At 58.3% G+C, this 13,693-nt stretch overlaps 1 protein-coding gene across 1 annotated transcript; it reads right to left on the bottom strand.

Annotated features, from left to right (window-relative positions):
* Positions 1-113: 113 nt before the first annotated feature.
* On the bottom strand, positions 114-13,513 carry LOC116629408 (kinase non-catalytic C-lobe domain-containing protein 1-like). Its single transcript, XM_032399702.1, has 4 exons — positions 13,356-13,513; positions 6,200-6,398; positions 5,526-5,584; positions 114-5,315 (listed from the first exon to the last, which is right to left on the bottom strand). Exons 1-4 carry the CDS (start codon positions 13,455-13,457, stop codon positions 4,968-4,970), a joined length of 708 nt encoding a protein of 235 aa, XP_032255593.1. The 5' UTR covers positions 13,458-13,513; the 3' UTR covers positions 114-4,967.
* Between the last annotated feature and the right edge of the window lie 180 nt (positions 13,514-13,693).

Below are 13,693 nucleotides of genomic sequence, written 5' to 3'. Positions count from 1 at the left end.
ATCCATCCATCCATCCATCCATCCATCTATCCATCCATCCAACCATCCATCTACCCACCCACCCACACATCCATCCATTCATCCAACCATCCATCTATCCATCCATCCATCCATCCATCCATCCATCCATCCAACCATCCATCTATCCATCCATCCACACATCCATCATTCCATCTTTTAGTTTGACAGTAACTCAACAAATATACTTCTCATTGGTTGTTGGATGATACTGTTCATGATGTGCTAGCCATGATGTATCAGCACCTTTGCCACTCAAGGCCTTTGCACATTCCTTTCTGTCTTGGGAAGTCCTCCCTGGTCTTGATCTGGTGAACCCTACTCACACTTTAGGTTCCAACCTGAACATCACTTTCTCAGAATGGCCTCCAGGGAATTTTGAGCTGGATGAGGACCCTGTCATCTCCTTGAAAGGCCCCATTCTCCTCTCTCAGGATGCAGCCCACTGCCCACATCAAGTCTGTCCCCTGTGAAGACCAAGATCCCCACGAGGCAGGAGCCCATCTGCTCTGTTCACTGTGAGGCCTGACACACATGTCTGTGGACAAGTGACAATGGACAGTAATGGTGGGTGGTGGGTGTCGAGGTCGTCCTGGCTGGGTTCCACTGGAGCCCGAACATGCTCATGGTGACCAGGTTCGGAAAAGAGTCCTGTGAGGGTCTGGGGCTTGCTTGGGGCAGGGCTTGAATGCTGGCCATGGTCATAGTTTTAGGTTTGGAAACTAGCCCATCTCCGGGGTTTCCTGGGCAAGGGTTGGGATGTACAGGGGGTGGTCCCAGGAGGGCCAGCTTCCATGCATCTGGGGATTGGGGGAGCCTGAGACATCATCCCAGCAGTGGGTGGGGTGGTGGGGCAGGGTCACAAGGGGGAATTCTGTGTGAGGACTAGAGGGCTCAGGAAAACTGCTCCCTATCTTTGTCCTCTCTGTAGGGAGGACAGTGGGCAAGGGTGTGGGCTCAGTCTCGACATGGCCAGCAAGCACGACCCAACACGCTGCACCCTTGCCACAGTCCAGAGACCCCGAGGTCGGGGCCGGAGGCAGCCTGGTCGACAGCAGCAGGGCCTGACCCTGCTGGGAGTGGCACCAAGAAGGTGCATTTGCCACCGTGGTCCTCGTGGGCAGGGGCTTGTGGCCCCAGGTTGCAGGCAGGAATGGGCACCTGGGCAGACATGGTAAGTCCACGTGACATGTGCAACTATTCCTGGGGTCTCCACAATGCAGCACTTAGGGGGGAACTTAGCCCCAGGAACAGACATTGGAATGAAGCTTGTCCAAGAGTAGAACAGAGACCCTGGAATCACAGGCCTGATGGGGGTTGCGTGGAAACACTGGGCCCAAGGCGGCAGTGCACACCGGCAGGCCCTTTTCACGCGTCGGGTAAGAAGGACTTGCTTGCTCTGTGGGTGGAAAACCAGAGAAAATCGCCTATCACCCACTGGGAATTAAGGCAACTCAGAAAACAAGACTTTATCGTAGGACAATTCCAGAGATGTGAAGCATTAAAGACTTGGGAGCCCCCATCTGCCGCTGTGGACGGGCTGGAGTGTGGACCCCGTCATGGCCCCGCCTGGCCCCGTGCCCTGCAGGGTGCTGGCATGCTCTGCTTCCTGGTCTGGATGCTGGATTAGGGGTGCTCAGTCTGTGAAAGCTCGCCGAGCTGCATGCCTGTGACGTGTGCGTGTCTCGGTATGTGTTTCATATCTCAATAAAAAGTCAGGAAAAACTCAACCCATTCCTGTTGCTAAACAACTCAGGCTAAGAAGAAACCCCAGTGGGAATAAAAGAAATACTTAGAGGAAGAGGGAACTACAAATGCTACCTGGCAAAACTCACAGGATGCAGCAAAACCCATGTTTCGAGGGAAATTCATGGCCTTGGATATAAATGTTCACGCTACAAAGGAAGAAAGACCGAAGACAGGGGAGCTGAGTGTCCGACTCACAGTAGAACAGCAGAGAAGGAACGCTTGCCACACTCAAAACCAGGAAAAGAAAATGAAAAGTACCAGCAGAATCAGTGGGAAAAGAAAACAAAGACACATCAGGAAAGATCATGTGGTACGAAGTGGGGTCTTTGAAAAAACTAACCAAATAAATACCCACTGGTGAGACTGACAAGTGAAGGACAGAGAATTTAAGTCCTCCGACGTCCCACAGACAGTGCTGTGATTAACAAGGGACACCGCAACCAACTGCCAACAACTGAAAAAACAAGTAAAAGTGGATAAACTTCAGAAATATATAGTTTACCAGAGAGCGTTCAATGAGAAATACAAAACAGATAATCCTGTAACTATTAAAACTTGAGCAGCAAAAAAAAGATTTCCCTCCAAGGAGACAAGTGTCCTGATGAGTAAGTGTGACCAGACCTTGGGCACGGAGCGCCCCGTTGTTACATAAACTCTCACAGGCAGAGGAAGGGGCGCCCGCACAGCCTGGGACGGTCCTGCCCCCGACATGGTCAGAAACAGCACAAAACGCCAAAGTAGGCATCTGTAGATCAAACGTGACAGTGTATTAAAAAGATAAGACACCTGGCCACTTTAGGTTTTCTAAGCAAGAAGGACTGAATTAACATTAGAAAATAAGTACGTAAATATTAAAAATCTTAATGGTCATTTCAAAGGATGCAGAAGCACTTTCATAAAACCCAAGGTACGTTCACGGTAGAGCATGATGACCGGCACAGAGGGCCTTGTGTAGCAAATACCGTCCTGGCTGAGGGCGGGGAGAGAAACGCTGCTTTCAGAGCCTGTGTCCCCGAGCAGGAGGTGCGCTGGCCACACCATGTGGCTGGCGACGTACGCAGCTTTGTGACACACAGCAAGACAAGGAATGGAAACGTGATGCAAAACCTCCGCCCGGGCCGGTGATCTGATCAGTTAGATAGAAAAACTAAAGAACCTGTAAGTTATGGGAAATAACAAAAGAATTCAGCACGATGGCTGGACAGAAGATTAAGATATTAAAATGAATTGTGTTCTGTAGACCAGCAACAAGCAAGCAGAAAAATGTAATCACAAAGATGACCTCCAAGTTAGAATGTAAGTAGAAAATACCAAATTCCTGAGAATCAACTAATAAAGGGTATCCCAGACTCCTACAGTAAACAGTACTCAATGTTACTGAGGTGTTGACTAAGTGAGGAGGTAAAAGGGTTTATGCAGAAGACCCTATATTATAAAGATTGCCTCCTCCTCAAAGGGATTGATAGATTCAGTGCCATTCCAGTCAAAATGTCAACAGCTTTTCATGGAACTGGATAACTCATTCTAACACTTATGTGCAAGAACAGAGGGCCAAGAATAGTGAGAACACTTCTGAGGAAGGACAGGAGCGGGCGTCCTCCCCGAGAGGACGGGCCCACCCTGCCGTCGGCCCTGCTGTGTGTGCACCCGTGGCCAGCATCCGCGGGAATGGGTATCCACACGGAAAGGGAGGAAACCTGGTCCTTACCTCACACTACCGAGAAAAGTCATCTTCAAGCAGTTCGAATGTGAAGAACAAAATTTTTAAATTCCTAGTAGAAGATATCAGCAAACCTCCATTAGACTTTGGAGTTGGGAAGGTCTCTTAAGGTACAAAAAATACTAACAAAGAAAACATGAATAAACTTGACTCCATTAAACTGGAGAGACCTCCTCCCTCATAGGAGGCCCTTTAGTGGCCCTCCCGACAGTGTGGTTCCCAAGGCGGACGACCCTCAGCACGCCAGACCGATGCTCTTGTTCCAGCCGAGTGCACCCCAGACCTTCCAGAGGCTCTGCTCCAGGGACACCCCAATGGGGACCTCGCCAAGGGCGGAGCTGCCATGAAAACCAGCTGGCTTCCACATAGCCCAACATTAAAGGGTGGGCAGATACTTGAAACAGCCCTACTCTTTTCACTGTGTTTTTGGGGAAAAATACTGTTATTTTTCATAAAAATATGTTGTGTATTAACATGCAACGGCTTATAATTGCTTTTAAATGAACTCATAGGTAAGCATTTTGCAGGTGTCTCAGTTTAATCTATAACACACACTGGTAGGCTTAACCTGCACCACGGAAAGCTCTCTGGCTACTCAGTCATTTTCAGGAGTGTGAAGGGTCCTGAGAACCGCTCGCCGTCTTACGGACAGCGTGAAGACACATTGTAGAGGAGACATTGCCATCCTGACAAAATGGGTGGAAATATATGAAGAAAAGCATAATGACTGCATGGAAAATGGGCCTTCTCAGCCACATGGAGCTGGGGGTCCGTGGCACCTGCTGGCGGGAGCGCACTCTGGTGCAGCCACCGTTGGAGACCGTGGAACACCGCCTGCCCCGCCGTGTGGCCGTCCCGTGGCCGGGTCCACACCTGGGAGGAGCTCCTGCCCAGATGCACCAAGGTTGTGCAGGGCGGCACCAATGTTCCCATGAGCCATGGGCTACACGTGACCTCCCGCTGGGTTCAGGCGCATCGTCCAGAAACACGTAAGAGAAAGTTCCAGAAGATAACGTGTGGCGACACTCTTCTTCGAATGTGAAAACCAGCACACACCAAACAACACCGCTTTTAGGAACAGCCCGGCGGCACGGAGGCGGGCGGCACTGGGAGGACGCTTGTTATTCCAGGGCTTTAGTTTCATGTCGGTTCTGGTGCTAAACATGCAGGTAAACTAAGGAAGTCTGTGCATGGACCAGGGCTGGGAGCTGCCCCAAGCCAAAGACCACCTGGGCTCTGGTTCTGGCCCCCGAGGTCCAGGGAATCAGAGACCCGATCCACCAGCGACCCAGGGCCCTGCGGTCTTGCCTGCCACTGGAGCGTGGATGAAGGCCTCTCAGGGGAAGGGGCTGGATGCTAGTTTAAGGTAAAGTAAAGTAGAGCAGAGGAGGAGCCAATCCCAAAACTCTTATTTTGGGGTTAAAATTTAACCTAACGTCACTAAGCTAATGGGTTTTCCCTGAAATTTTTGAGTTTGTAATTACTCGTTAACGATTGATTTGTTTTTCTCCGCCCACCTCAGACTGCAGGCTCCATGGAGGTGGGAGCTGTGAACGGCGATCTGGGGGAGCCCAGCACGGCACTCAGGGGAGAGGCGGGCCGGGCGGGGTCCTCCACCCCATTCTTGGTGCCCCCCAGCTACGCTCCCCGGCATGCACACAGGGGTGCCCAGGGGGTGGTGACCTGAGCCCAGAGCGAGGTAGCGCGGCTGCCTCGGGGTATCGCCCACAGGCCACGTGTCTCTGCCGGGTGCTGCCATCCCACTGCCCCGCTCTTTCCCTCGGAGACGCTGTGCTTCCCCATCAGCCACCACTAGCAACTTCAGGACCTTTTAACACATGAAATACAGTGATGTTCACACCCGGGAAACATCCTCGACAACTATAATGACAAGCACGCGTCCACACACCAAGCGGCCACTGGAGCTTACGGTGCCTCCGGGGACCCCGAGTCTGACAAAGGTGGGGGTGCCCCGAAGGCAGCCCCCCGAGCCCAGCCCGTGCCCTGCACGCAGGTGCCCCCGCCTGCTGCCACCCACCTCGAAGGTGTTCCCGGTCACATCGAACTCGGGGGGCACAAAGGCGCCCTCGGGGTCATCTGGGGAAGGAAAAGAGAAGGCCTCTGATCACACACGCACAAGGCCCAATGGGGAGGAGGAAGCCAGGCGGGCAGGAGCTGTGGCCTCCCGCTCCCCAGGGGCCCCTTCCGTCCTGGCGTCCCAGGCGACCGGGTCAGAGGAAACAGTGCTTGAACAGGAAGACCTCGTTCTTCACGGGAAGCCCGGGGAAGCCGTCCAAGGAGGAAGGAGAAGGGTTTTCCCGGCCTCCCAGAGAAGGGGACTGAAGGAGTCAGCTGGGGAAAGTCGGGAGGTCCGCTCCGGCCCTCCCTGGAGCAGGGGAGGGGCTGCGGGAACCCTGGAGGCTGGGCAGGCAGCGGGGGGCCCCCTGCACTGGCCACCACGCCCTCGGCCTCATGCCCCACAACCATTCACCATAGGCTGGCGGCTTCAGGGCTGGCGGGCCCCACGCGGGTCCCCTGCAGGAGCTGTGACACAGCCCGTGGGAGCCTCCCACCTCCTTCTCCCTCAGCGGTTCTTGGGGCTGGAGATCCCACCAGGGCAGCCGCTGCGATCCGGGGGTCCGGGGTGGGACCCTGTGTCCACCTTCTCCCCAAAGGCACCTTCTGCCGCCCCCGCCACTGCCCCAGGCTCACCGCTGAGCTGCTCCATGAAGCACACGTTCCCGCTGGTGTTGAACGCCAGAGTGTCCGGCGTGATGCACAGGGTCTGGAAGATGGCCGCGTGGGCGACGCTCCTCATGGACAGGCTGCACTCCAGGCACACGGCCCACGCCTCCTGCTCGCTGAGGCCACTGTCCCGCAGCGACAGGATGTCGGCCAGGGACACGTTCTCCTGCCAAGATAGGCCGCAGCTGAGGCAGGTGTGGGGACAGACCCAGGCAGCAGCAGGCCCTCGTCCCCGGGAAAGGCCTGGCGCCACGGCGTCGAGACCGACTCGAGGGAAGCAGACAACGCGCGGCGGTGTTTCACTTTACGTCAGAAACGGGGTTGTGGGCAAAGGCTTTAAAAAAACCACCCAGAAAGTCACCTGCCCCACAGTCCCCTGGATGCCAGAAGCCACAGGGCATTTGGCAGAACGACCAGCGTGCTGTTGGGAGCCGGTGTCGGCCCCGGGGGCCGGGACCTGGTTCTTTGTGCCAGAAATCACGGCCTCCCACAGCCCCCGGGTCCAGCCGGGTTCCCCGCACCCCGACCCCCCGGCTCCCATGTGGCTCGGTGGGCATGCTGACGGCCTTCACTTTTTTAGGTCGTACGCAGGTGAGCAAGGCATAGGCACTGGTGGACATGAGTTAGTACGTACAGAAGCAGCGTGGTGCCCGCAACAGAGCAAACGTGGCGTGAGCCTACCACGGGACCACGGGACACACAGGAACGCCGGACACGACGGCGGAGCCGCGGCCCAGACCTGAGCTCCGGGCCGTGCACACAGAGGACCCGAAGTCACCGTGGTCCCTCCTGCGCAGCCAGATCCCAGGCCTCCCCGTGCTGGGCTCCCCCTTCAGATCTGACCGAGCTCAGTGGTGACCGTGTCACCAACACGCACACACGCGTCTGACACCCACGCCCTCGCACATCGTCGTGCGTGCACACACCTCCCCTGCGCGTGCACGCATCCTGGCACACACCACGTGGACTCACGCACACGACTCTCACACGGTCACAGACGCATGAACTCACACACGTCCGCACTCCACACACACTCGTACGAGTTCACGCACCCTCCGTGGTCGAGCCACACAGCCCACGCACACACACACACTCACTACCCATACGTCCACTCGAATGCACAGTTGTGCAATCCCACACTCACGCCCCATACTGACTCACATACACTCCGTGTGTTCACACACACACACACACACACACTTGTGCACACACGCATTCTCACACATCACACACCCTCAGCTGGCCTGCTGTCCGACGCCCTAGGCACTCTCTGTGCCCATGTGTCTGTGCTCCACAGGCCCGCACGGGGGAGCTGGAGCCTGCAGGGAGCACGCAGGGGGTCACGAGAGGGCGTGGAGAGCAGGGGGAGCAGGGGAGATGGTGAGAAGACTGAGCTCCCTCCTGTCTCCAGCCTCAGCCGCCCCACCCCTCCCAGCACACAGGACTGTTCTCCGAGTGCGGCCAAGCTGTCTGGGCATGAAGTCTCCTAGCTCCTGCCCTCGAATTTCCCCCACCTGCATTGCAAGGGATCCCCACAACTACAGGCAAAGGGGACAAGGAGCGGAAGGAAGGAAGGAAGGAGAGAGAGAGAGAAAATAAATCAGGGAGTGGGTCCCGTGGGCGTCTTGGCCAAGCCTCTGGGCTCAGCGGGGGGGGTGATGGGAGGGGGACCCCGGGACTGGGCCTCCACATCACCCCCAGGCCCTTCTAGCTCTTTCTGTGGGGTAGATGGATGAGGGAAGCACAGCCCGTTGGAAGCTGGTTCAGGAAGAAGGGGCCACGGGGTTCATGCAGATGCAAGAGCAGAGAGCTGCCAGCCAGCCTCCAGAAATATGTGCACCCCTGTGGGGAAGGTGGTCTGGGAGTTTTAAAAGGAGAATGAGAGCATAAAGCAGATTAGACTGGGGTGTGGAGGGGGCTAGCAAACCCGGAAATCTCAATTTCCCCATCTCCCTGCCGTGTTCCCGAGGGTCACGGATAAAAGGTCTTTCTGATTTGGCTCAATCTAGGGGTCGCTATGCACCACCCTGGGACTCCCCAGGATGTGCCTGTGGGGCCCATTAAAGGGGCGTCTTGGGAGTGCGTGCATGCACACACACGTGCATGCACACACACGTGCACACATGCACACGCGCACACAGGCACACGCTAATAAACAACCCAGAGACCCTGTGGTTTTGTGCTATTTAGGAGAAGAAAGCTAGCCCACACTGTGAGTCTGAGCCAGCTTCCACTGCAGGGGCCTTGTTGACGGCCTGCTGGTGGCCGCCTCCCCCGGCCGCACGCACCCGCTCACGCAGCTGTTGCCCCAGGTCCTGGAGGTTGTCTGTGGTTATGATCAGCCATCCACCTGTGAACTCCTCTGTCCATGACCTGGGTCTGGCACCCGCCGCCCCTCTGTGGGAGCTCCCCAAGAGAAGGGGGCCCAGGCCAGGGGTGCCCACGGGGCATCTCACGGGGCATGGCTTCCTGTTCAAGGCCCCTCCCCACCGCCCTGTCCAGTGGAAGATGCCCCTGTGGGGGGGAGCCCCAGTGCCTATTCACGGTGTGAGCATCTAAATGGGGGGACTGTCTGCGTGACTTCATAGAGCGAATCTGTGGGTCCTGAGTCATTGCTTCCTGTGCATGGCTGAAGCCCCGATTCACAGACAAGATGCTCTCGGCCCCTCTGAAACCCAGCTGTTCTGCGGGGAAGGCAGGATTCAGCCGGCGTGGTTCCAGGACAGAGCCGAGGTCTGCCGCTGGCTCTCCTGGGCACACCAAGATTGGGGGGCGTCTCACCAAGTGCTGGGGGACCCTGAACCATGGACCCCATGGTCCCCTGTCCTCTGGGACCTGATACCCACCCTTCCAGTTCACCCTGGCTGGAGGAATGACCCTCCCTTGCCTGAAGCCGTGGCCCAAGGAGGGCGGACGGGATGAGACTTGGCTGGTGGACTGGCAGGAACAAGGACGAGAGACCGGGAAGCCTGTACCTGCTGCTCAGACCTCCTCAGTCCATCTCCACCAGAATCCCAGGGACGCCCCCACCCCCCTGGGCCACCCCAACAGACGGGAGCCACGTGGGCATCCTGCACGTTGGTGCTCACCTCCGGGGCCCTGGGGCTCTGAGCCTCGCTGCCAGGTTGGCCCTGCACGCCCCGGGGACACCACAGGGTCTGGGCAGGATGGACAAGAGCATCACTGGCTGAGGCAGACATTTCAGGAGGTGACACGCTATGAATAGTAAAGCCGGCCCCAGCGCCCACTGATGCCTGTCTGTAGCCCCAGCTCTGGGGCACCCACATGCCCACCACCCATGAGGGCCCGTGGCAGGCCGGACGCATCATGACTTCCTACACAGCAGCTGTCCCTGCCGCCGCCAACGCGGCCTGACCTTGTCACTGCTGGGCAGCCTCTGGTGGCTCTACCTCCTGAGTACCCACCTAGTCTTCTGTGCGGGGCCCTGGGTCCAGGAACCCCACCCCTCTCCGTCCCCCAGCAAGGCGCTGCCTGGGTGGGATGTGGGGTAGGCCTGAGGGTGAGAGTCACCTAAGTCACGGTCCTTGCAGGACAGGAAAGAGTTGTCCTTCCCTAGGGATCCTGCAGGCGCAAACTTTACCCTATGCGGGCCGGGAGGAAGGGCACCCCTCAGGGCGGGTGGCTCCCCAGGGCAGCCCCTCATCAGCCAGTCCCTGGGTCTCAGAGGGCAGGGCTGGCTTCCCACCGGAAGACCCTTGTCCAGTTATGGCAAAGTGTGCCCATCCAGGAGATTCTGTGCCTTGAAGACACCCCGCTGCCCTCCTTGAGAAACAGTGTGTGAGCCAGGGTTACACGGGGACCCACGGGGACCCACGGATCACTCTTGCAGATTTCAAATGTACTCTTAGATATTAATGTTTTCAACCTTGGAGCATTCTAGTAGGAACTGCCAACACGAAACCCAGATCACTGCTGAGAACAGTTGTTGACAATCTCCGGGCCTGCCGGCAGGTTCCTTCAACCTGCCAGACCCCCAGGCCTGGGAGGCTCTGCAGAGTACCCTGTTGGGGGTCTTACCCCTGGCCCTAAAGTGCCCCCCTCCAACTCATAACTATCGCCCACCACGAAGCTCTCCTTGGCTTCCCAGTTGTCTACAGCTCGGTGCTGTTTGGGTAGCAGCCTCACATGGACCCAGCAGGGCTCAGTGGGAGTATCTGCTTCCTCACAGGGCACCCCCGAGCTGTGGGCTACTCTCGGCGGCAACACGGACCCCACCCACCTCCAAATCCCTGGGCCCAGCCTAGCGCCCAGCCCACAAATGCCGGGGAGGTGCTCTCTGAATGTGGAAGGGATGAGAAGGCTCCTTAAAACTCAGGAGAGTCTAGGGACCAGGAGACACACTGCCCCCGGGGCCCAAACCGGTGCACCATCTTCATCTCCAAGCCCGCCCCTGTCCTTGTCCCCTGCAGGCCCCTGAAGGTGGCACCACCGGCCTCCGGGAGGCCCGGCACCCACCCCTCCTACAGCCGCTGCTCTTCCTGATCCCTCATCCATGTCCTTTGCTGGTACCCGTGCAGGGTCACCACCTGCAGGAAGCCAGAGACTGGGCTGGGCGACAACCTCCAGGACCTGAGGCCCACTCACCACCTGCCCTGGGGGGTTTCCGGCTAAGAGAGCTCTCCGGGGCACGCACCCAGAGTGAAGCTGCTGGGACACAGGGAGCAGCCATCTTCCAGGCCACTATCAAATGCCAAGCTGCTTTCCAGAGAGGCTGTTCCATGCACACTCACTCCGGCAAGGGGGTGTCCGGTGCCACACCAGTCCCTGCCGACTCGGCCACTGCCCAGTTTTTATTCTTGCCAACTGGCACTTGAGAGGCCCTCACGGTGGGTGTCTTCGCATTCCTTGATGATAATGAAGTTGAGCATTTTTCATATGTTTACTGGCCACTTGGATTTTCTCCGGGGTTACAACCAGAGAAACATTCCAAGGGGCTCCTGGGCAGGGGGGATAGGGTCCTGTGCCTTGACCTTGCTGTATGGGCTGTTGTTATGATCAGCGGTCAAACTGTGAACTCCTCTGTCCACGTCCCGGGTCCGGCACCCGCCGTCCCTCTGTGGGAGCTGCCCTGTGTCTCCTCCGGCCTGCCTCTGTCCAGGGGTTGCAGCAGCGTGGCCCACCCTGGCTGGTGATGCAGCCTGGCTCCCCCTCATCTCACAGGATGGCTTTTCAGATGCAGCCTGGCTCTATAATATGCTGCAGCAGGCACAGTCACGTGTCTGATGGAGACCTAAAACCTTCAACGCCAACAGAGTGTGTGCAGGAAGCATCGAGTCTGGACCAGTGTGTTCGCAGGTACGGGACATCGGTCTGGCTCCAAGGCTCAAGCCTGGACAGGCTTCCAGTTTTATGGGAGCATACCCAAAGACAGTGTCTCTGTCTCCCAGAAAAGGTGGAGAAGTTCGAAGGGCCCATCCGCGCTTTCCCAGTGGACACGGCTAATGCAGTGGCATCCCACTTCCCCTGGAGGCCTCGGTCATGGGACGATGGAAACCCCCAGCCCTATGCACTGTGCACAGCCGGGGGGTTGCTCCGACCCAGAGGGGCATGAGGGAACCCCAACCCAGAGAAGGCACCAGTGCACACAGGAGTACAGACCATGGGCAGGGACCCAGCTTTGGGTCTGGGTCCTGGCCCTGATGTTCTGTTTATTTGGCACCAGCCGCTGACTCTGCACGGGGCACAAAGGAGGCCCTCAGTGTGGGTGGCGGACACAACAAGGTTCTGCAGGAAGAACCACGTTCTACGTCTGCTTTGGATGGTGATTTTGGAGGTGAGTCTTCTAATGGATACACTGAAATGTGTCTTCTGGGGGAGACTCTGACGGCTGTGAGCTGGGTGCACCCTTTCATTTTCCATCAAAGCCATGGAGATGCCCAAAGGCTTATTCATTCTCTTGCTTCTCCTCTCTGCAGCCTTGCCTCTCACCAAATCCAGGCCACCATGGCGGTGGCGGGTTGCGGGGGGAAGGGAACACCAGCCCTCAGGTACAGCCTCAGAGGCTCTTGGCCAGCCAGCCCCCCGCTTCCTATGGCAGACTCCGCTGCCCAAGATGGTGCTTCCCTAGCATGAACTCCATCCTTATAGCCAGCTCTCCTCCAGAACCTGGGGGGCAGGCAGAGGTGGAAGACCCTGGCGACTGCAGCTGCGGCCCCTATGAACCCCCTGACGTACTCCAGGAGGATGGTGGCCATGTCTAACTCTTGGCCGCCAGCCTTGCCCAGGTGGGTGTCGGAGGGTCTTCATCAGCACCAGGCTGGTTACAGCCCATCCCATGAATGGCTGCACGATGCCAGCATTCCTCAGCTGTGAGCACAGAAGCCCGGAGACTGGGGCATTTGCCTGCTGGAGGCGCGGAAGGTTCTTCATCCCCCCAGACCCCATAGCCTTGGGTCTTCCTGGGAGTGGCTGCATCCTCTGGGGTCACCTATCACATGGAGGGACCTGTCTTGTTCATTTGACCCCAAGCCACAGCCTGTGGGGTGTGCTAAGGAAGCCAGAGTTACAGGCAAATTGGTTCTGTGGGCACCTGTCCAGTGCATGACCAGAAGCTCCATGTGATGGAGCCTGCTGGTCCCTCTGAGCCTTGGGTAGGGGGATGCCTCAGGACTCAGGATCCTGAGTGGAGGCCCCTGTTGTCCTCTCTGTGCAGGAAGCAGCCCTCTGTTCTGGGGGGCTTCCCAGACCTCCACCCCAGCTCCTGAACCTGCTGGCCGGATTGGGCTCTGCTGGCTGGTGCTCCAGCTGACCTCCTAGGGTGCTGGCAAGGAGGAAAACAGCCATCCCCCTCCTTCCCCTCCTCCCCCTCACGATGCCCCAAACCGCACTCATCCCTCCAACATTTATAGTCAGGAGCCCCCCAGCCCCCCACCCCACAGGGCACCAACTTCTTCAGTGACCACCCACCCACCGCTGTCCCATGTGGCATTCCAGGGGGCCTGGCGTCTCCCAGCAAATGCTAAAGGACGGTGCGGGGTTGCTGAGAGCGGCTGCCAAGACCTGGGCCAGGGGCAGGAGACCTGGGGGGGGCGGCGGCACCTTCCCCCCGACTCTCCCTAGAAGGTGGGGGAAGGCAGGACCCACCGCGGGCGCCGGGGCTCACCTCGTCCTCCGGCAGAGTGGGGAGCGGCTCGAAGTCGTAGCCCGCCAGGTCCTTGCCATCCTCCTCGTACAAATCCGCCGCGGCCGTGTCCATGGCCTGCATCGGGCTGGCGCGCCGGCGGCGCCTCGGACTGGCCCTCGCCGGGGGCCTCGCGCTCCGGCCGGCGCCCCTGCCCGCCGCGCCCGCCCGGCCTCGGCCTTCCCGCGGGCCCTGCGCCCGGCTCCGCGCGCCGCTCGGGCTCGGGTTCGGCTCGGGCTCCGGCTCGGGCTCGGCTCCGGCTCCGGCTCGGATTCGGGTTCGGCTCCGGCTCGGGCTCGGGTTCGGCTCGGGCTCCGGCT

This window comes from Phoca vitulina, unplaced genomic scaffold (genome assembly GCF_004348235.1).
Source record: "Phoca vitulina isolate PV1807 unplaced genomic scaffold, GSC_HSeal_1.0 scaffold777, whole genome shotgun sequence".
Classification (NCBI taxonomy): Eukaryota; Metazoa; Chordata; class Mammalia; order Carnivora; family Phocidae; genus Phoca; species Phoca vitulina.
Note: the sequence above shows the minus strand (reverse complement) of the source record. Positions and strands in the feature narration are given on the sequence as shown.